Below are 23,361 nucleotides of genomic sequence, written 5' to 3' on the forward strand. Positions count from 1 at the left end.
TGCAAAGACAGTGAAGGTGAAGTTTGGTATCGTTCCAGCGCATATAAATGAGCTGAAGTGTGTCAGGTGTTCACAGTACCGTGTGAGCTGCTGCTGACAGGGGGGTCCTCTGCACAGGGGTCCTCTTGTTGCTCCTGTTGTCCCACAGGACAATCTGCCCTGAATATGTGCCCCCAACTACGACATTTGGGTGGAATTTCGCAAAGGCCGCCGACATAACAGCAGACTGTCGGAACAAGGGTAAACATATAAGCGAGATTAAAAAGTTGCGTATATGACTGGCTGCTCTCTTCAAGATGCCTCAGACGAGTCTGTGGTGTTCGTCAAAAAGGGCTCGGAAACGTATTACCATGGCAACGCAGTGACACGGACAGACCCGCGCTTCTATGGTAACAAACCCTGTATTCATTGACCATTGGCAAAAAATGAAAGAAATAAAGTGGAAAACAGGTTTATGGTTCAGTAACAGTGAAGCAAACGGACAAATGAAAACTTAAAAAGCCTGTTGGGAACACGCCGCAGTGAGGGCGTCATCAGCCATTTTCACTGTTCCAAATGTTTAAAGTGTTTTTATACAAGTCCATTTAAATAAATAAATCAACTCAAAATTGCAGTAGTATATTAAAAGTACCTGAATACTTTAAAACTGGCAAGAATCATAACATGGAAACAATCCAGGTCACTTAGCCGTTTTTCTCTCTAACTTCCCCTCAAACTTAAAGACCTGACCCTCGTTTTCCCAGAACACGAACTTTCAGAACTTGAGCTTCAGCACTTCTAGTGCAAGTAAACACACCGTGAGACTGACCAACAAGATCTGAATATATCTTGTGACTAAGGTGGCCTCCACACATACATCACTTCGATCTCAAGAAACATTATTTCTTAAGAACTTTGTTGACGAAAATTGTGACAGCATGTGAAGAAAATTACCTTTTGAAGCAACTAGTAGGTACAGAGAAAACTACATTCACACTTCTGTTCGGTTTTATTCATCTGAGCAGCATGGCTACGACTACATCCGCTCTGAAGGCAGGAACATGTGGTTCTACTCAACTTGTCTTGGTGAAGGAGCCTCAGGGCAAGCATTATAATAAGGCTGAGCAGAGCGATGGAGCTCAACTGGTCTCCCAGCTTGCTTGTCTGAACACAGGGCCCTTGTTTAGATGCACATGATAACCAGCTCTGCCCTGCACACTTAATCCTGCTGCAGTGCTCGGATTCCATTCAGGTCCCGCGCCACAGGTCTTCCCCGGCGCCTCAAGAACATGTGTTTGTGGACAGAAGTGGTGGAGGTGAATGCCAACATGGTGAACTCACAGTGTGAATGAAGGCAGGGTGGGGAGCAGAGGAGGTGGCAAGACGGCGAGCAACGGGGACGGTTGGCGGTGTTCCATGCTTGTCAAGAACAGTGGGGGGTTGGGGCAGAGAGAGGGAGGGGAGTCTAAAAGAAAAGAGACGTTGCTTTTGGTACCTGGCAGTGGAAGACGTACTCTGGTGTAGCTTTCTTGTACTTCATGTTCCACACTAAGGCCACGCCGTCTGGCTCGTGTGGCGCGTCCTCGTTGTTGTTGTATGAGGCAACCAGGAGCTCGGGATACTGATGAAAGGAAAGGGAACAAAAAAAAGGGGGGGGAGAAAAAAAATCAGACAGGATGAATGTCAGGGGGAGGAAGGCATGCCCCTTAGGCTTGGCTGAATGTGGAAAAGCCTCGTCTGCCCTGTGTGGTGCTGCCGAATGCCTTCGAGAATGAGCAACCCTTTCCGTCAAGATTTATGGCTCATTTAAGTCACCGTGCGCTTCTGAGAACTTTGGTAAATTGTGTTTTTATTCCTTTTCATCATAACTAAATGCTGCAGCTCTACGGGGGCTCAGAAGAACACAGGGGCAGATTCAGCAGCTCAGTACGGGTCTTTTAACCTGTAAGCTAACCCCACACTTTATCAAAAACACATCAAATTAATACAATCCAGATGTAAATAAATAACAAGGCTCTGCTGCATCAAATGCTTGAATCCGAGACCTGAATTTAGTTAATAAATTATTCTGAATCCCAAGGGTGTTAACGTCGCTCAGAGCAAGAAAATACAGTGAACAAAGGGTTGGTGTTCAATCACTGTCACAAGCTGTTGCAGAATAAGGCATTAAATGACCTTAGACACCAGAGGAAACAAATCATTACGGCCAACGAATAAGTGACAATTTGTATGGGACACAACTTACTTTTCCTGAGGGAGTTTAGGTTAAAAGTAAATGCTGTCAAACTCAAGTAACAAAATCATAAAGCATTATGACGGAGAAAATCCTAATTTGAAGCAATTACAGTTGGTTCTACTTCAGTGAAAAAAGGAGGAGATTTTGCTTCAAACAATTCATTAATGGTGTTATGAGAAATGTGCTAAAACACTGGCTTTATCGGGAGAGAACTGTCCAAAACATTGACCTGGGGCGACCAGTCCAGGCAGGTGACGACACGATGTTTGGACCAGCGCTCGTCCATGAACTGCCTGGTGAGGGAGAGTTTTGCTCCAGCCTGAATTTCACTGGGGAAGTTTAAAGAAAAGAAGAAAAAAAGGTAGTAACACAAGTCAATAAAAAAAAAACACAGCTTAAAAAAATTAAATATAAAATTCAGATTTTCAAAACATGAGATGTCCGATCGTGGTTACCCCTCCTTCTCTTCCAGGTCGCGGCCGCTGTAGTCGAAGAAGAGGTCCACGTGTTCGGACAAAGCTCGCTCGATGATGCGAGTGCTGTGGTCGAAGAAATTTGCAAAGTCGTCCGAGTGCAGGATTTGGAGTTTCTCCTCCTCTGTCAGCTCGTGGGGGGGTTCTTGACAGAGAAACACAAACGCGCCAAAATGTGGTGAAGATCCCTGCTGCTCACCATCACCATGACACAGACTCAAATGTCCCATTTTAAAAGGAATAAAAACTAAATTTGTTATCTGTAACAACTATTAGATGTGTAATTGAAAAATTCCAAGAAGAACTTAAGTGGCTCAATTTCAGTAGAGTGTCTCAATTATCACCACTGGTAGTGAAGTACCTTCCTCCTCCTCCTTCTGGTCCAGTTTCTCAGTCGGAGTCTCGACTACTGGTTGAGGTGGAGCAATTTCTTCCTCTTCTTCTTCCTCTGTTGATCAAAAAAGCTTTAATAAATAAATAAATGTCTTAATAAACACCAGAACACACGCTAAGTTGGGCTTTATCCACTCCATCTCTGAATCAGCATGTTCTTGTACAACAGAATAGAACAGAATAGAAGTACTTTATTCATCCCGAACTGGGAAATTACTTTACAGTAGCAGCATTTACACCCGAGTGAGAGTAAAATATTTTGGGTTTAATCACACACTTTGTCAGGCTTACAAATGTTGGCAAAAATCATATCCAACGTAAAAAACTTTCACAAAAGGAATGATTACGCCACATTTCCCACCTTCATTATTTACTTCCTTCAATTAAAGCTCCACCCAGCGATTATGGGCACGGCAAAAGAATGATTTTGTATCTCTGCCTCGCATTTGTTTGGTTTGTCAGCACTATGTCGCCTTTCAGAAAAGAACCTGCTCCTCTAAAGCAGGGAAGTTTGTCATTTGTATTAAAGGGACACAGCACAGCGGGTGTCTTGTTGTCATAGGGACCCCTGTCTGTCCCCACTGTTAATGAGACTAGCCATTCAATAGTGAGTCTAGTCGTCAGTGTAGCTGTTTCCTCAGTGTCCCAGTTGCAGGTCGCCCCCTTCTAGGCCACGGGGCAGAGGGTGCAGAGCAGCTGCCTGGGCCCATCCTATTGGTCTGGCCAGATGACGGCATGGTGCAAAAGCAGATGGTGATGCTGGGATTGTCTTGTGCTCTTCAGAGGTGGCATGGGGATGGCACAGAGGTTTTCCGCCTGGCTGCCCCGAGACAAGCCTCTCCCTGAACGGCAAGCCAGTGCAATTATCGTCCTAGCAGGAGGTCCAGCAACTCCTATTCAACCTCAGAGAATGTACAACAAAATACAGGCCACACCAGCTGGCAAACTGCACACCTCAAAGAAGATGAACACGCTTTCTTTCAGACATTTCCAATAGATGGTATTTAGCCTATGTGCGCGATGTAAAAAAAGGAGGACAAAACAGAATTCGTGTGGACAGAGGAATCACTCCCTTGGTTCCTACAGGCGTTTATCATGGATGGTCTTATAGTTAATCTTAAACTGACGGCGCCACATGCACAAATTCCCTTCCTACTGAGATAATCTAAATGATAATGTCATCTGTCACTTTGTCCAAAATGATTTACCCCCTTTCTCAGATGGAGGTTTGGGGGATGAAGGTTATTGGGTGCACTGATGAGTTTACAGAACTGGGTTGATGACACAAGCCATTTCAATGTGCAGCCATACTCTGCACCCAACAGGAGAAGGTTAAAATCTTTCCTTTCAAGGGCCTCAATCAGGCTTAAAGGAAAACAGTAATCACTGTCTTTCAGCTAGTCCCGGCCGTGCTCGTCAACCCTTTCCCTGGTGAGGCAGCCAGAGCAATCAACCTGCCACGCATTAGGAGCGGACAGACAATCTGAAAATAAAGGGTATAATGCACCTGCCAGCCAAAATGGCCATTTGGAGAAAAGCTAGTGATCCTGGTGACCCCGCTGGGGATGTGTAGGGGGGGTGGCAGCAAGGGTGGGTGGTTGCATTTAACAGAATTCACCCGGATCAGCGATGTCCCATACACTGACACCTCTCAAAGCAGGCCCAATTATGGCTTTTGTACCACTTAAGAAATAAAAGCTTTTTTTTTTTGGGGGGGGGAGCTGGACCAGAGCATGGTGGGGAGAGTAATCGCAAGTCCAAGTCAATAGACAACATATTAATGCAAACATGGCATGGGGCCAGTGATGAACTATAAAACAACCTTTGCTCTCTGTCGCAGGTGTCTGTCCCTTTCTGTATGTCCACACAGAACCGGGGTTTGACTTCAGCATGTGCGCAGGGGTTTGTTTCTGCTGCACAATAATGAACCCGCAGAAGGACAAAAAACTCTGCTTATAAAGAGCACACACGTGCTTCTCGTCTCCTGAAAAAGAGCGCTTCCCAGCATAAAACTTCCAGTCTGAAGTTGCAAAACTAAAAGGTTTTGAGAAGAAAAAAAATTTGAAATATCTTGTTGACATTCATGTCCCAACTCGAAAGGCTTCAAATTCTACAATCACGTGCTAAAAAAAAGAAAAAAAAAAAGATTTAAAAGAGAGAACCGTTCAAAATATCTGCTCGAAATGATCGGCTACCGCGTGACAGAAAGATATTACAGATATTTAACAGTACTAATCATCAAAAGCATTAAAGCTTACCACAATTACAAGTGGCACTTGAAACAAGAAGGCCATTAAGGGCTTTTGTGATTAAAAGTTTTGACCTGCCTCTGAATTCAGAGTGATTAAAACAATCACATTCAATTAAATATTAGATCTACTAAACTGCTCGACATACTTGTATCCCTGACGAGCCTTTTCAAAATGCTGTGCTAGACCTACCAGCAGCCCTCTATGTCTAACAATATCTTACTCCATAATTATAGCCCCTTATTGAAGAGTTCATACTGCTGCAGCGTATTACCAGCTAGTACCGCCAGGGGATATTGTAGCAGTGGCTAATTTGCCAATCTAATGGCCTAAAACAATAATTCCTCGAACTCCCCAGAGTTGGATGAAAGATACTAGAGTATCTTGCAAGTTTAGGACGTGAAAGCAAGGTGATAATGCCCAATTCCCCAGGGTGCAACTGTACATTTTCAAGTTTCAAGAGAAATTGCTTGCGTCCTTTAGTGGTTTTATAATGAGTCATTGTTTTCAGCCACATGAGTCACTGATGCTGAGGTCAGTGCTCTGAGAAGGCCATACCTTCATAAGGTAAGATTTCTGAGACGCACTGAGATAGGAAAAAAAATTTAATTCTATAGAAAATAGGAAACATTTTTCCTTGACTGCTCAGTGGATTTCTGTCGCTTGTGATCTTAAATCGTCTTCTCCCTTTTCTGCGACGTCCCGCCAACACAGTGGAAACCCTCGGCCTGCGGCAACCAGAGCGAGGCAGCCGCTCCCGCTAATGCCACCGCCTGCTGACCTTGAGAGTGCTGCGTCCGAGCCTCCTTTTGACAACATGATAAATCGCTCAATCAGAAAGCAGGCCACCCTACACATCAAAAATGCAGCGAGGGGAGCAAGCCGGGATAGGGGATGCCGCCTCATCAAGAGCCAGAAGTGATGGTGTGAAAATGCACAATGTCACTGAGTGTGTTTTGTTATGTGCCTGTTCGGTGAAGGGAGAAGACAGGGAAGCGAGGGAGTTGATGAAATGATTACATAGTGGCAGAAAGGGGAAGGGGGGGGGGGGGGGGGCTCCGTGTTGAACAGCTGGCAGAAACCATCATTGTTTAACACAGTTTTACTATGCCCAGCAGAGTCCGGAGTAAAAAGCAATGAGGAGCAGAGGGATGCTCTTCATCTCTCACTCGCTCTGCTTAGGAAGAAAAAATATGTCACCTCACTGGTGCTTCGTGCCATCTCAGAATGTTTCATCCATCAGCACACTGTAAAATCCTAACCAGGCTTTCAAAGATGCAGAAAGATGCTAACTGGCTCAAACTGAGAAAGCGGATGAAAAATAAATGAAAAAAAGACCCTCATCCAGCAGATAAAAGGCGGAGATTCAAAACAAAAATCCTAATCAGGATTTCAATCGAGCGCATTATTCACCAGCTGTCATTACAAAAATCAACCCACGAACAAGGAACATGACCGGAAATATTGCATATTTCATGCAACATGTGCTCAACATGTGGATCTCAGTACAAAGCCAAATATTCTCTTTGTCCAACCACATGAAAGCTTAAGCGCACCAATTACATACATATCGACACGCTTCGGAGGCAATAAGCAGTCGAATGCACGGCGCTTCATATCTTCCGCTCCAATCGCATTTCTCCTTCCTGTCACTGAATTTCTCATCCTGCTGGTTAATTATACCGAAGCAGAGTTGGCTGCGAGGTGCCGGGGAGCAGAGCTTGTCTGAATTTGATCTCTGCCCTGGCTTCTTGTGTTTCTTGGGCCTCATTTTTCCTCCACTTTCATCTCAGAGTTTGGTAGACGTCTTCCACTTGTCGTTTACTTCCGGTTCCCACAATTCCCCCGTTGGGAATATTTTTCAAGAATCAGGTTACCCCTTCAAGTGATAAAATAAAACAACATTTTTCATCGCCAGATATGTTTTGCTGAAGCTCTCTATTTATCCACACACACGTTTTTTCACATCATCAGTGTCAGTGTTTTCGAAGGTGTACTTATTTATGTTAATCACCTTGTTTGGTCTGGGTCGTGACAGGTGTCTGAGTCTCTTTTGTGTAGGACACGGTTTCACGTGGTGGGAAGTCCACTTGTGTGACTTTGGCCATCCCCAGTTTTGGAGTTACACGCCTAAAAGAACAGAACAACTCAAACTTTGCACAACATCACCACAAAACAGGAATTATTTTTACAAGACTGCACATTAAAAAAACAACTGCAACCGAGCTCAGTTTATTTTGTTACCATTCTCACCTCCTTCAGATGGGATCTTAGGCTGATCAAAAGAATGTAAATTAGTCTTTCATGAAATGGCAAAGAGTTCAGATTAGTTTAGCAGCCGCTGAGAATTAATCAAAAGGTTTAAACTGACCATTCATGCATAAATGACTTCACTGATTTCCTGGACTGTCTTAACTGAACAATGAATTTAATTGACAAAAGTAATCATGCCATAGATTGAGAGAAAGGAAAATGACCAGGAAAGGAGAGAAGAGAGTGTCCAGTACCCCAGCTCAGAATCAGAGTGAAGTTGAAGAGTGGACGGGTCAGAGTCCCAGTGCAGAGTCCTGATTAGTGTCACAGCAACAAGGCAGCATTAGTGACAGAGAAACAGGCAATCACAAAGGAGGAGAGGAAATAAAGTTAGCATTGTGGCACGCAACATGCTGACTGGATCTTTCACACAGAAAATCTCATTTTCAATTTCTTTCATTTCAAATGAAGCTGGAATTTGATTGCTTGAAAGAAAAGGAGGAATTAATCTGCTTAAAATGTACGGACACACACAGACCCTCTGGGTAGGATGACACAGGGTGTAACAGGCAGCCTGCGGGGCTGCACCAGCGCGAACTGTGTCCCACCAAAGGCTCTGAGTGCTGTGTAGCCAGAGAGAGGTGGTGGTGGTAGTGGGGGCCCTCGGGGAGAAAACATGACCTCCATGTGTGTAGGAAATGGCCATGCTGGTGAGGGAAATGAGTCAACACGTAGGGGGAACAGCTCACTGGGCCTGATGGGACACTGGGGGAGCTTGAATTTCAGCCCAGGGAAGGGGCTCTAATTAGGGGTTAAGAAGTCCCCCAGGCGTCACAGCAGCCTGCTGTTTTATTGTTAATTTAGGATAATTCTAATTCAGTGGCACATAAATGAAATAAACACGCACTCGGCTGGCATAAGTTCATCATTATTCACTGAAACTATAAAAGACTTAGTAAAAAGCTTAGGCTCAGTTGCACGCATTATAAGTACCCATAACTTTTGCTGAGGGGTGGAAAGAAGTGAAAGGCACATAAAAGCGAAACAGGCAAGCCTCTTCAGGGAGCTTTTAAAATGCTTCTCAACTTATATGCTGCACAAAACATTTGTATTTTAAGCTGTGACAAGGACAATGGAGAAATATTCTTTTTGACATAAGCAAAACTTTAAAAAAAATACTTGTTAAAAGACACACTGGACATACTCAGTAAAGCTCCAACTATCACTGACTGTCTGCCTGAAGAGGGATGCTTGGATGTCCCCACACTTGTAAAGCGCCATACTGAAGCTCAAACATTTTCTGAGGAGGTGTGTGTGTGGTCGTGTTTGCGTGTACCTGGGTCCCACAGCTCCATCAGAGTCCTGGCTTCCTGCCTCACTTGGCGTCCCCGCCGATTTGGCAGTAGGCGACGTGGGAGGAGCGCCTACGCAGGGAGACGGACAATAATCATCTGTTACGATGTAAATGCTAAGCTGGCCACAACACTACAGCAGAAATGTGTCAGCGGCGGTAGCTGTTGGTAGAAAACTACCAAACCTTATGAATTAGATTCAGCGCACGTGTAGAAAAGCTCGATGTTAGCAGCAGAGAAAGAAAGATTCGTAAATTGGCATCTCCACAGCGAACCTACACTGTGAGCCAGGTTGTAAAAACACAGTTGGATCAAATTTGCATTCATTTTAGCAACAGGTTTGTCTGCTGGAACAGATTTTTTGTTATGGACCTCTACTGCCACCTGCTGTTTGCGAAGTGACAGGCCTCAGAATGAAGGCTATGACTGGACTCCTCAATGCAACGCAGTAGTCATCACGCTGTCTTTATCTTATAAATATTAATTTTGCATCAGTACTGCCTCCTCACCACCACACAGACATCTTTGAATCTAAACGTATTCCGTTCAGAATATGTTCTGTAATATCTGAAATTACAGAAAAGAAAATGACCGTTACAATAAAAGGTCTATCGATCTTTGGCTTTAATGAGTCGTTTGCATGTGTAAGCAAACAATAGTGTAAAAATATTGAATAATATAATGTAACTGCTTTAATGCAATGACTGAGATTGTAGCAAGATACATAAGCAAATTAAATACTTGAATCATGCTGCTGCCGAATAGTATCTTTGGGGATATATAGAACATATTCATATAGTATATATAAAGTATAGAGTATAGAACACTTTGGAGCTGTGTTTTCCTAATGGGAATCCAAAAGCAGACATCACGGCACCTACACACTGTACACCCACCCACAGGTAATATGGAACATACCCACTGAAACATCTGCGGTTATGCCCACACTCTGCAGGAGAGCCTCTGCCTCTCGTCTTTTTTTCTCCAGGTCAGAGTCATCCTGTTGGACTGCAGCTTCTTTCAGCTGCTGGTCCGCCTTGAAAAAAAACAGAGCCCCACGCATTAATTCAAACTCTGGGTGTCAACTTAACATAGTCTCTGAGACAATTATGTGTACAGAATTACACTTGCCGCCGTATCTGAAAGACCTGTGCACTTTCTCATATAAATTACTATTGTTATTATCACTATTGTATCACTAAATACCAATTACCTGGTTAACTAATGTAAGAACCATTGGTGTCATGGGAAACTAGTGAGTTATATGGAAGATTAACGATGGAATAAAAAGAAGAAGTAAGAAAGGTTCTGAAAAATTCTTATTTTGTAGATTCTGTGTTTGTTTTCAAAATGGACTCGTCTGCAAAGAATAACTACGGCCCATTTATTGCAGCACCTGGACTACGACAAGTCAAAAACACTTCAAATCAATCCTTAAAAACTAAAGCATTTTGTAATGGTCACACTCAGACTCTGGTTTAAATGTGCTCAGTTTCCAGAAAGGATAAAAATCAAAACCTCTACCTTCTTGCGCTCCTCCTCCTTCCTTCTTTTCTCCTCTCTTATTTGTGCCAAGCGTTGCTTCTTCCTTTCAAGCTCTGCTTTCAGCTCACTTTTGTCCGACATGATGCCACAGCTGTTTTCAAACAACACATACGCCTTTTGTCAATTTTTTATATTTTTTGCATCTAGTTATTTGAAAAATCTGCTTAATTTAAACGTCCTTAACAGAACCATGTCAAGTGGAGTATGTAAACGAGCATGAATAACCTTACTGGCTCCTGACAAACGCATGCAACGGTGCCTCAGGCCAAGCATCTTCTCATGACTGAGGTCCCTAACTTTAGGACCACCTTGCCGGAGAAATGCTGCCCAACTTAATTTCTATGACATTTCTGTTTTCTGATTTGTTTGGCTGGGTTAATTTTGTAACCTGTCATCCAATATGGGCCAAATGACATTTAAGTGTCACAAGGTAACACATTTTAACTGCTATTAAAACACTTTAACATCTAATTTTTCATACAGAACATGACGGGCCACAAATAACACATTTCAACATTTACAGTATCATACCGCCGTGTTTAGCTCTCGAAATGAGTGTAAATAAAAGGTACAACAGAGGTGTGTGTAGCTCTTTCACAGGTCACAGAATTTGCCATTACACCGGCTGACCAGTCATTGTCATCGAGCCAACGGAGCCCCACCCTACAGTTGGTACAATCTTTCGCACCCAGTTAGGGGAGTGAAGTTATCTGTTTCAGCCGCTTGATTCTGGTCTCCATCAACGTTATGCATAAGCAGTCAAATTTGAAGAACTCTAAAGTAGCATCTTACTTATCACACATGGGAGTAAATACTTAAAAACACTAGCCTCCGACTGCCCTCAGCTGCTGCTAACGTTAGCCTTCCTTGTTGCTCATGATTAGCCAAAGAGCTAAACAAGTCATCCTTGTTGAATAAGAAATGGCAGTCGCCAGTGAAAAATGTACAACTTAATGCAATGAGTTGGGTGACGTTATGTTTAACATGTCGTAGAAAATATGACTCGCATAATTAAACATCTGAGGGTTGCGATTAAGCTTTTAGCTAGCAGTTAGCCACTATAGTTGACCGGTTGCTCCGTTGTCATGCGCTTTCAACTGTGTTGACCACAAGCCGAACAAGGCTCGTTAGAAATATCTGTTAAGAAAGTCAACTCGTTACACATGTGGGGTGGTAAAGCTAATATGCCACTAAAATGTAGACAACAAACCTTGAAGCAGGTTTTCGACCTGACACCAAATGCCCTGAAAGCAACACAAAAACAATCGGGATGGCAACAAAACTACAGGTGCCGAAAGGAGCCAAAAAGAGTAATTGAACTTTGACGTGGCTGCGCCGTTGTAAAGACGAAGCATGGAGTTTCAAGCTTGACCTAGTCTTTACAGATACAACTCAAAGTAAACACCTAAGTTAATTTCTTCATACTGTGACAGAATTTCACTTTATGGTCGACTAATAATAGATGACATGTAAATGGAAGAACTTATTTTGACTATAAAAGTAACTTGTAACTACAGATTACATCTAAAAACACTGATTAGTTTAATTGTAAAGTCACTTTGATTACATCTTTAAAATGAGGCAATAAAACAGTTTGCCAATTCTAATTTCCATATATATATTCTACAGTGTATAGGTTTTTTTACGATCAGATTTGAAGTGTAATCTGTCCTTCAGCTGCATATATTTCACAACTCCCCATCATCATGTTTAGAACTGAGGAAGCATTCCTGGACAAACGTAAATAATCCCAGTTTCACTTATTCAAGCTCTTAGAATTACCATGACCGGGATGACTGAGAATCTAAACCAACACTTTGTGAAAAACGAGCAACAAATAATAGCTACTGATTCCCTTTCGTGTACAGTGACTGTGGATGATAAACATTCTGAGTTAGAGCTTCTCCTGCTCTGACAGAAGTCTTTTACGTGGCCTCTAATGAAAAGCAGCAGTGATATAAACTTACCCATAAAGAAACATTCCTCCACATTATAGAACAAGACAGTGCATCTGTAGTTTGGGCTCGTACTTTACTTTACGGAGGCGATTTGATTTTACCTGTGACTTTTAACGAGACAAATCCCATTTGATGTTGCCATGGAAATGATGTTCAGAGGGAGAAAAATAACTTCAGTGGAATTCAAATTTTTGTTGCTGAATCAATTTTCAGTGTAAAATTAAACATTTTCATTATTCCAAAAGTCCTCTTGATGTCACGAATTACAAATGCCACCGTATGAATTCTATTCGAGTATCTTCATGTCAAAATAATCTGACCCGACCCCGGTTGTCCTATGGGAACAGGAACCCAAAATCCCAACGATTAATGTGCTAAATCTACGGCAGATCCCAAGATGGCACCCCTTTATAATGACTGTGCTGTACCGCATAGATATTTTCCTCCTTTGCAGCAAATGCATGGATAAAACAAGGCTATTAGCGCAGTAAAAAAAAGAATTTATTAGAAAATATGTAGTGGGGGAATCACAATACAGAGAGTCAGAGAATACAAAATCTATCATGAATATTTTCTACAGTGTATGTGAACAAAGCATATATATTTTTTATCTATATATATATATCATATATCAGTATCTTACTCTTGCTGCAAAGTAGGTCACCCTTATTTACATGCACTTGTAGCAATAAATGTTGGAGAATACAGCTGAGCTGAAATACTTCAAGGTGCAGTAGAGAAAGTTATGGATGAAAGATCAGTATTATTCCATTAAGTCATTTTGACTTTCTCTGACCAGTGTAGTAGACTGGTAGTTCATACATTCACCACTAGAGAGAGGACCAGCTCCAAGTCAAATATACACGTTTCTTTTTAAATCAGACGGCCTAGTTGTCTAAGTTAAATCTTAAAACCTCCTCCTGACATCTCCTCCGGCCTCAGCGTCAGTTCCTTCAGCCAGCTCAGATAACGCCGGTCCCACTTTGCTGTTGTCCTCACTTTCCCCATTGGAATGCAGAGCATGCAAGATCTGGTCACTCGGGCGTTTCCAAGACGTTCGAGTGGCAATCCAAAGGATTAGAGCTCCGAAAACCACCAGGAGGACTCCCAGGATGTTTACAAAGATCGCCTCTGGGGGGGAGTCCTTATACTTCGGGTTGCTCCTTTGTTGTGCACAAATAAAAGAGTTATTCACAGTCACATGGTACAGAAACCTAGCAGGTCAGATGTAATTAATTCAAGTCTTTTCTAATACTTACAGGCCAAAAATGAGTTTCTCCGTGATGCCCATGAGTGCCACGGCTATGACGCTGGTAAAGAGGAAAAGACCACTGTAGATATGGATGGGCATAAACGCTGCTCTCCAGGATACAGGTGTAACCGGTATCAGGTACATGCCAACTCCTAGAACAAGCTGCTCATTGAGGGAGAGGGGGGAAAAAAAAAAAAGTTGGTCAGATACTTGATACTTTCCTCAACAGGAGTGTTATTCACCATGACTTAGCATTTTTAGAAACAACCAGATAAGGTTGAGAATCCCAATATAATCCTAGAAAAACACACCGCCCTGCCGTGTTTATAAATGTGTTACGTCACCCCGTAGCTGCATTAAACACAACGGATGTAAGCCTAAACTCAGAACTTAAATGTATCCCTCTACCGTCAGTTATTTCAAAGAGATGCTGAAAAACAGCGTGTTTACCTGCAGACTGTACAGTATAACCGTGATCAGGCCCAGCCAGCTGTGCAGACTGTACATGTTTGGAATTTTGGCAGTGTTGTGGAAGTCAAAAGCTGCCACCACGGCAACAACAGCGAAAATGAAGGCAGCTGAATTCAAGCCAGCGTGGATGAACTTCATCATTAGTTTGCTGCACTGCCAGGTCCAGGGGAGCCTGTAGACAATTATGGCTGCGAGAGAGAGGATCAGTCACTGTCTGTTGACCATAAGCAAGTTGTTTTTTCTTTTTTTTCCTCATTGAAACCTCATAATCCTTAAATAATATAGTCATTACACTGTCTCACTGAGGTTTGTATGTCTAACAGGACTCTACTGGAATGTACACAAAAGGTGTAAGCACTTTACTCATCAGAAGTGGGGGAAAAAAAAGAAAAAAAGAAGAGCTGTTATTTCACACCACAATTGTTTGAACATTTAAATGCCATGTGCCTTTGTTTCCTTGAGAGCACTTTGCCACTTGACGTGACTCATATTTCCTGCTTTAAATACATTCCTCCAATGGAAGTTTAGTTCGTAGACTAATCTGTTACCCCCCCCCCCCCCCCCCCCGAGATACTTGAGGAAAGCGAGACTGGTTGAACTCTCAAACTTTTCCTCTTCTTGTTTACATTCTTTCACAACTCCCACGGTCCCTTCGCAAGCCCGCACTCATTGGAAAAGAAAGCGCATTCTCACCTATTCCTTGCAAGAAAATGAAGCCCGTGACAATCAACACCGGATGCCAGTTGAATTCCGCCAGTCCTCCATCCCAGGCGAGACCTTCCTTGAAGTGGAGAACCCATCTCAGCACGAAGATGATGGCGACAAAGCCGACGGCGCCGGCAGCAGAGAGGGCGACCAGGAACTGTTTCAGATTCTCCATCGCCATCTGAGCGGCAGGTAGAGGCGGCGGCGGCGGCGGCAGCAGGACGGAGGGACACGACCGGCTGAGCTGCACTTACACAGCTCCAAACTATCTCAAGTTGTGCCCGACGGGGACGGACCTCGGTCACGTGAGCCGGAGCTACGCAAGAGCTTGGAGGAGCGATGTTTTGTAACTTTAGTGGTTACAGAAGAGTTTGGAAGCAGTAATATTTGTGCTGTGTCATCCTCTGACCTCAGTTCAGCACTGCACAGTCACAACTCCAAGAGACACTCGTCATTGGTTGCTTGTGGTGCTGTTTAATTGTCACGTTAATGCCGGAAGGCGTTTCTATTATTGTTTTTGCCCCCAGTCCCATCCAGCATCGACCACATCCCGAGCTTTGTTTCCCTCAGTGATCTGAAATGAATGAACGCCTCCCTCAACCATTTACAACAAACACTGATCGGCAGACTGCAATTTTTTTCTCTTCTTCTTCTACGCTTTGAAATAAGTGCATTTTTTGTGAAAGTGTCCCTGAGCCCAAAGGACAACATACATAGATGGATACATCTCAGGTTTTTTTTTCAGGTTGTGTAACCTTTGTGTAATTTAAATGGAAACGCAGGCCTGTGAAAGCAGGCAATGGATATTGTTTTATTCAACATACAGTGGCGACGGAAACTTTGCGAAGCTTTAATAATTTTCAACGGTTCTGCATAAATTTGACCGGTAACATCAGACTTTTATCAAAAGTCACAAAGCACCATCTGCTTTTATGACCCAATAAAGAACTGAGATAAAAAATATCAACTTTCTCATCAATCATAGTGATTATCATATTCATCATTGTGCAACACAAGATGACATGGTGCTATTAAAGATGTAGTAACTAAAGTCATCAAGTCAAGATATAGGAAGAGTGATTTTTATGAAACCTCATAATCCTGAACTGTTCACCCGAAACATTCACTTAAGTCTTTTATCATTTATAAACGACGTAGGGTTGTCATTTGGCCATCATTTTTATCTATTGTACATAAACGGATATTCTGACATTTTCTGACTAGATTTCCATCAATAATAGCTACCCTGCAGATAAAGTTCAGTCATGATGGCACCACCACGTTTCATTGAGGGGTTCAGCTTCCTATGTCGAGATCCGAAGTTCTCCTTTCTTATACCACTTTTGGTGAAAGGAATAATGGTCTTTGATGTCTTTAGCTTGTACAGAAACTATAGACTGCTGCTGTTCAAACTACTTGAAGATGGTTTTGTAGCTTTTTTCCCGAGCTGATGAGCCTCAACAGCACTTTCTAAGGTCCCCAGACATGTCCTTCGCTCCATGGTACACTTCCACAAACACGTTGTGAACATCAGTCATTAATATGTCCGTTCTTTACATAAAACAGGGCTCATACTCTTATTTGTTCTCCCACTGATTACGAAACACTCTTAATTCCCCCTTAAAATGAACTTCTAATCCTAAAGGTTTATATATTTTCCCCACTCACCTATTCAACATTTTCGTGCTGTCTGTTTCGCTCAGTTTTTATTCCAATATTTTGGATTTGTGTAAAAAATTTGCTGATATTTAAGGTAATTTATATCCATCAAAGAGGAAAGGATTCCCAAAATGTCAGACACTGCTGTCTGCACACAACACATTGACACAGAAATGTACTATTAGATGTTCCTGATGGAAAGAGAATAGAAAACAAAGCAACATACATATATATAAAAGCATTTTAATTTTACAGTGTGTTAAATGTTTAAAAAAAAATGTCCACAGTTGAGACAGTTACAGTCAATTAAAAACGATCAAGTGTAATTTACACAAAATAAATGATGCAGTGATCCACATCAGAAATGCACCATTATGAGTTAAATAGAAAAACTGTACAATTTTTAAACCGCCATCACAAAAATCTTAAATGTGGGCTTCGAGTCAGTTTTTCACCAACTATTTTCTGGTGGCCCTGAGTTTGTAAACATGGCAGCAGAAGTTGCTGTTCTTTTGTTCAATGTGAACAATCGTGTCTTTGTCGAAGAACAACTCGTGTCGATAGGTCTGAAACAGAGGAGGATGGGACCCATAAGTTCATACACACACACAAACAGCTCAGCCTGAAGTCGGTGTCTTTATTCCAGGTTACTCACCTCATCCCAGGGTTCAACCAGATCGATTTTCCGCTGCAACTGTCCCGTTTGGTTGTCATGCAGTCTAATGTGAGCTCTTCCCTCTTCCTCCTCGCCATTTGTTAACACAACTGCCAGAAGGTCGAGCTCGTCCTCATACTCCACCATTCGAAAAGTCTGCATGATCAAAAAGGCTGCTATGAATTTCTGTCATCACAAACAATGAGCAGAGTTCTACTTTTTTAACTACTTCTCCTGCAAATTACACATGTAAGCTCTTCATGGTGTCACTGACTGACTAAATATATCCAGATTTAGCTTTAAATAAAACAAGACTGGATTTGGTTCCAGGCTTCCAAGCAGAAGGAGTATAATCCAGGTACGCGATGTTTGACAACATATTCTATTTAGACCAAACTGCGTGCTTATATGAAAACTGTAACCAGCTGGTACCTCTTGGCTTGAGTCATCATCCAGCTGATTAAATCTTCTTTTAACTGTGCGGCCTGATGAGGTGACAGTGACCTGGGAGGCAGGCTGCAGGAGATTGAAAGCAGCAGCGGGAATTTGATCAGCTCTGTTCCACCGCTCATATAAATCTCATGCAAACATACTAGACATTACACTCACATTGTTTCGATGAGTCGCCATAGAGAAATCCTCAACTACCTTTGATGGTAAAGGACTGTTCAGTTCACCGAGGATTTTAAGGACACTTGGATGGAAAAAAAAAAAAAGATATATTAGAACGAAACCATAGTCCATGTATCTGAAGATAGCAGTACGCCTTTACAGTCTGTATTCAAATAATATGTAGATATTGACTGGAGCACTGACTTTATGGCGGTAGGTCCAACATGGATGATTCTTCCAGAGTCATCTGGGTGGAAGAAGATCCCGTCACTCTCCAGAGAGCAGCAACTCATGTTCTGTATTCCATTTGTTGCCTAATTTCAGAGTTACAAGGTAATATATGAACTCATCAACCACATAATGCATTCACAACACAGCATAAGGACATAATACCTTCAGGTTTTCCTCCTATAGTAAATCAAAAATGAAATGTAGCATGTTGTCACTTTGAATTTGAATTAATTAAATGGATTTTTTTGAACTTCTGAATCTAAAGAGAATCTATACTATAAACACATGATTTCTGACATAGTTTGACGCCACATTTCAAGAAACAGTTCAGAGAGAACACAACCTGGTCCTGAAAACCATACTACACCTAGAATAGGCTGCTTGATATAGTTTAAAAAGGCTCATGCTGGTGATGTGCGTTTCATTTCTAAACTTCTGGAACCTCTTTCACTGATCTGATCAGTTTATTGGAAATTATGTCAATCACATAACTGGAAGGGCTATTCATCTAAAGTCGTTTTCACACATAAACGGAGGAGATTTTCGGGAGAATGTGCGAAATTTGATCTGGGAGAGGGCGGCAGCCAGGGCGTGACACTGAATATAGGCTGTGGGATCGCTGTTTTTTTTGTTTTACATGGTGGAAGAAGTTTATAACAACACCATGTGTATCTGAACAAAAACACGGTAAGGAGGAGCGGGTGGAGAGCAACATACGAGTCAGCAGAAAAGAGGGTGGAGCACCAACTCTTACTCCCAACTCATACACACACTCCCACACAAGCAGTGAATGCTACAGAAGATCTGCAGCTACATTAATATGTAATCTCACTTGCTGATCTTCTGGAGATCAGCAGGGGGCCTGGAGGAAAATCTCCACAAGAAGTCTGGAGCAAATGCTGCAAACATTTGTGTTTTTGCATGAGACCCCTCCAGAAAAATATTATGAACAAATGAAGACTCTGTTGCATGTGTGGAAACGACTTGTTGTCATACTGTAGACATGAAGAAGATTCTCTTAACATACCACGGTGTTGTCCTTGAGTGAGCAGATGTGGTGAGTCCCCCTGTGATTTTTATGCGGTGGAGTGTAAATGTAGTGCCAAGGGTAGCCTCCAATCTGGACACCATTACTAGAGCATGACACCTCAAAAAGTACTGGCGGACAATCTGTGTTAGAAAAAAAAAGGAGGGGGGGGCATTAAGCTTACTTTGGGATGAAAACATTAAATCAAACAGATTTAATCCATTCAGACCGTTTCATAAGTAAAAACTTATCATTGACGTGTCTTAATAATGATGAAGCTACATTCCCGTCCAATCAGGCTTTAAAGGTGAAAGCACACCACAGTCGCTCCAGGTCTGGGAGGGAGATACAACTTAGCATAACACCAGTGGTCGAGAGTTACAAGCCGACTCACCTGAGATCTGGATATTTACTGGGATACCAAATGGTTCATCTCCAACAATTTTGTTTCCAAGAAGTGGACTCGGCTTTCCAAGAGTTAACTTCTCAGTTAGGTACTGAAAACAAAGACAATATTCATAACATATACACATATACAGGGTGACAGTGTAACACTGAACTTGTGCACATTCATAGCTGCATTATTTCCAACAAACTGTAAAAAGGATAATATATCTAACAGTCCATATTTCAGAGAAAATTCTTTCAGGATAAATGAATACATACTCTTTGGACAATGTGCTCAAAGCTGTACAGCTTCACTGACTTGTTGCTGTAAGACACCGCGAGGACACCTTGAGACAGAACAACATCAGTAACACCGTTTCCAAACACCTGAAAGAGAACGATTGACTTTTGAATGAATCCCAGAGACACGTTTGAAAAATTTAAATGACAAACTAATCTCCACACCTTTTTGTTGATCTCCAAAATGCCCACAACTTGCAATGGGAAAATATGAAAAATGCCCAAGTACATCACTGTATTCTGAGAGATACCTGCCTGTGGGGGGGGGGACCAGAGCATCAAATTCATTCACCGCATCGGCAATTATTCAGAATCAATTAGTAAGAAAATATGATCACGTGTTGATTCAGCAAAGGTTAACAGGTAACAAATCCTAAAACGTTCAGATTAAGCACTTTTTCTTGTCTACAACCCGCTGATGAAATGTTATAATAAGTTAGAATTAGCATTTTTCATCACCTTACGAGATCTTGAAAAGACACATCAGTGCATCTAAACTATATAACTGGGCCCATGCCTGATGAAAGTTCAATTCCTTGACTTACTAATACATTTTATATTAATTTCAATATCAAAATTCATTAACTCTTGAAAGCCAACACAGCAAGTTTATGGGCTTTATCATCCTTAATGAAAGTATAATGTGTCTCCTCCATAATACATCTTATAACTGCAGTTATTACATTATATAATGCATCATTACCTGTCTTGCTAAAGGTGCTTCTTTGTTTTGAACAGATTTAACATAAAAGGTTTCTTGAGAAACATCCCAGCCAAGATATCTAGGAGACAACAATGGGCTGTAAGCAAAATACTTAAAAAAAACAACAAGAAAATTAAAATCAGGTAAAGAATATCCACTGGAGTGACACAGAACTGAGAGCCGGAAAGGTACCTGAACCTGTAGTTTGGAGAGAGGTAAACTCTCTGCAGCTCTTTTCCCGTTTCAGCTGAGATGCGATACAGCCAGTTATTGGCCGCCAAAGCGAGCAGGCTGGGTTTCTGATGAGAGGGAGAGGATAACGTTTTGTCCTGGAAAAGCAAGCAAGCAATAAATCCATCAATCAAACGACAGTCTACACTGGATTGTTTAAAAGACACTTATATTTGGTATCGACATGCCCCCTGGGTGACCCGATCACGTGTGTGCACGGCCCAAAGCAGGTGTGAACGCGCTCAGGACGGATTGAGGATACGTTTCGAGCCGATCGCTACATTCAGAGGAGGCCCAGAACTCATTCATCTGTATGAAAAATCATTTTTGTGAAGTGTGCGGTGCCGATGTTTGAATAATGCTGTAGTTCAGTTACTGAATGCATTTCTGATTTTGCAGAAACATCAGTCGTGAGCCGACGCCCCGTTTGTTGCCAAGTTCACTGCGTGACTGAGATCAGATCACATGTGGTCACTCGAGATTCATTTTGATGCCAGGTGTGCACATACATACTGGGAGCTGTCCCCTTCTGATCTGATCACCCAGGAAATTCCATGAGAACGGAGCTTTAGTCTACTTACAAGTGGGCTCTGACACAGCAAGGCATCTTCAATTTTCTCGTGTTTGGACCTCTTAGGCAATTTGTACAATGTTTGAGGCTCAGCGTGAACACTGAAAATAGAGAGTTTAATTGTTTTTTTTTTGACAAAACACAAACACGTATTCTCTCACAGAGAATTTAAGTGCTTTAAAAAAAATTAAAAAATTTAAAAAAATAATTCCATGCAGCCCTAATTTAATATGCCTTATATAAAAGATGGACATGGCATTGCAGTGTCAAAACTGAGGGAAAGGTCATGTGCTTCAAACCTGGATGTAATCTGATCATCCAAGCACTGTTCAGGTGAAAAGCACTTAAACAGGTTTATTGAATAGTTGTTGTACAAGAGAGAGCAAGACTTCAACACAGAGCACCTGTGTCAGAGTGTGGCTCTGACTTACAATTTCAGTGCATGTCTTATTATACCCGAACACAGAAGAAGGGAAAAAAAATAATATCCATGTATCAGGCTATGCAGAAGCCAGACGGCCTTGATGAGCCGTACAGCCTTATGGAGTGTGCAAAACAGAATGAACAATGAATAAAAGAAATGATTTGCTGGAATATCTTATGCCTGAGAAAAGAACATCAAGGCTACGGTCACACTGCAGTTGCAAGTGACCTGAATCCAATTTTTTCGCTCATATGTGACCCTGATCTGATTTGCTTTTGACAGTGTGAACAGCACAAGTCGCATTGAATCTGACATTTTCAAATCAGAATCAAGCCACTTTTAGATGTGGTACTGAATCGGATACGTATCTGATTTTTTTTTAATGCGACCGCAATCTGAACAGCCAGGCCGCATTTAATGCGACTTCTACGTCCTTCTGTTTTGTAAATTGATGACAAATAAAGTTTACTGAAAAAAGAAGATAAAGTGTGCCACAGGCGGGGATAGGCGGGAGCCACAATAGCGCAAACGGAGGACTTTGCGATGCCAAATAGGTTGGCCAAGGTGCGGTAACCCGTCCCCGTTGCTATAGTCCCACTCGCTTTCTCAAGGAGATGGATCTCCTGAACGACGTGTCTCCTCTTGAAAGTCTTGGGGAGAGGCGCTGACAAATGCAATGAAAGGTATTCCTGGAAGAATTTTCCTGCTCCGCGTAGCAGCCACATCCTGATCCCACCACTCCTGGCTCCGACGCCGCATCCAAATACTTCTCTGTGCGGATGTTGCGGCGTTTGCTCCGAATAGAGCCATCATTAACATCTGAATTTTCTTCCTCCTTCGTGATGTCACCCGCTCACAGATTTGCCGGCTGCCGCCACACACTATTTTTAGCATTAAGCCATACAGTCCTGCAGTACCGGTTGCCGTTGCCATGGTCGCTTCCGTAAACACCATTGTGGCGTGGTCTATGGGCGTGATGTCATCAGTGATCAATTGCGCATGCGGGTCACTTCAGGAGCGTGAGCTGTTCACACAGCAAATACGTTTAAAGACGTAATGTGAACAGCCAAACCAAAAAATCGGATTTGAGCAGTGAATCGGAATTGTGCATTAAGACCTGCAGTGTGAACGTAGCCTAAGTCTCACAAGTAATATAAACTTGATGAGACACAAGCATAAGGCTAAATAAAAAATTCCATTATACCTTAGTAAACATTTCTATAAGATGTTTATGGTCTCGGTCCCTAGTTTCTTTAATATAGTGTGAAACTGCAAATCAATGTAAATGTTGGTGTTCCTTTTGATTGATAAAATGTTGGATATTGTATGAGATGCAAAAACTAAATGTATCTCAAATCTATTTATACTCACCAGCTGTAGCAGTTCTGGTAATTTTCAAAGTAGACTTTTCCATTCTCATACATTATTGTGGATTTTGAGGTCTTGCTCCATACTTTGATGAAATTCCTATCCTCCTACAACGTGGCAATAATGGTGGATACAGTAAGACCTTCATTTAAACAGTCCCAGTAAACATTTTGAAGCTCAGTCTCTTTCATTACCTGGAGGAGGATACCTCTAAGGAGCTTTAAACAGTGTCTGTTTAAAGTCCCAGCATCCCTGATACCTCTGCTCCTTCGGCTCAAAAGCTCAGCGGCGTTAACGCTGCTCTTTCTACGGTATGGCGCCATCAGC

General features: G+C 42.1%; 3 protein-coding genes across 5 annotated transcripts in view; all 3 read right to left on the reverse strand.

The window, feature by feature from the left end:
* The window catches only part of LOC140319430 (dynein, cytoplasmic 1, intermediate chain 2a-like), a 16,033-nt gene extending 4,233 nt beyond the window's left edge, over positions 1-11,800 (reverse strand). The window contains exons 1-11 of one of the 2 annotated variants that reach the window (XM_072397057.1): positions 11,691-11,800; positions 10,460-10,571; positions 9,854-9,971; positions 8,920-9,007; positions 7,838-7,897; positions 7,345-7,460; positions 3,050-3,136; positions 2,671-2,833; positions 2,445-2,544; positions 1,475-1,600; positions 80-226 (exon numbers count right to left, since the gene is read on the reverse strand). In XM_072397057.1, coding sequence (XP_072253158.1) covers positions 80-226; positions 1,475-1,600; positions 2,445-2,544; positions 2,671-2,833; positions 3,050-3,136; positions 7,345-7,460; positions 7,838-7,897; positions 8,920-9,007; positions 9,854-9,971; positions 10,460-10,561 — 1,107 coding nt within the window. In that variant the 5' untranslated portion in view covers positions 10,562-10,571; positions 11,691-11,800. The remainder of the gene's footprint in view (positions 1-79; positions 227-1,474; positions 1,601-2,444; positions 2,545-2,670; positions 2,834-3,049; positions 3,137-7,344; positions 7,461-7,837; positions 7,898-8,919; positions 9,008-9,853; positions 9,972-10,459; positions 10,572-11,690) is intronic. The other variant, XM_072397056.1, reaches the window with a different exon arrangement.
* Positions 11,801-12,915: 1,115 nt separating this feature from the next.
* cybrd1 (cytochrome b reductase 1) lies at positions 12,916-15,101 on the reverse strand. The gene is made up of 4 exons (XM_072397058.1): positions 14,855-15,101; positions 14,141-14,349; positions 13,698-13,852; positions 12,916-13,601 (listed from the first exon to the last, which is right to left on the reverse strand). The coding sequence occupies exons 1-4, from the start codon at positions 15,045-15,047 to the stop codon at positions 13,346-13,348; spliced, it is 813 nt and encodes a 270-aa protein (XP_072253159.1). The 5' UTR covers positions 15,048-15,101; the 3' UTR covers positions 12,916-13,345.
* A 1,686-nt stretch (positions 15,102-16,787) lies between these two features.
* On the reverse strand, positions 16,788-23,357 carry dcaf17 (ddb1 and cul4 associated factor 17). Of its 2 annotated transcripts, XM_072397060.1 has the most exons (14): positions 23,229-23,357; positions 23,038-23,141; positions 21,253-21,343; positions 20,633-20,769; positions 20,441-20,519; positions 19,903-19,992; positions 19,717-19,824; positions 19,445-19,547; positions 19,051-19,193; positions 17,997-18,106; positions 17,790-17,874; positions 17,613-17,696; positions 17,181-17,336; positions 16,789-17,091 (listed from the first exon to the last, which is right to left on the reverse strand). In XM_072397060.1, the coding sequence occupies exons 1-14, from the start codon at positions 23,355-23,357 to the stop codon at positions 16,984-16,986; spliced, it is 1,527 nt and encodes a 508-aa protein (XP_072253161.1). In that variant the 3' UTR covers positions 16,789-16,983. The 2 variants fall into 2 exon arrangements, with proteins under 2 accessions (XP_072253160.1, XP_072253161.1); XM_072397059.1 differs by having other exon boundaries at positions 16,788-17,091; positions 19,717-19,992.
* Positions 23,358-23,361: the final 4 nt, after the last annotated feature.

The sequence above is a fragment of the Leuresthes tenuis genome, unplaced genomic scaffold, assembly GCF_036924035.1.
Source record: "Leuresthes tenuis unplaced genomic scaffold, fLeuTen1.0.hap1 SCAF_12, whole genome shotgun sequence".
In the NCBI taxonomy this organism is placed as follows: Eukaryota; Metazoa; Chordata; class Actinopteri; order Atheriniformes; family Atherinopsidae; genus Leuresthes; species Leuresthes tenuis.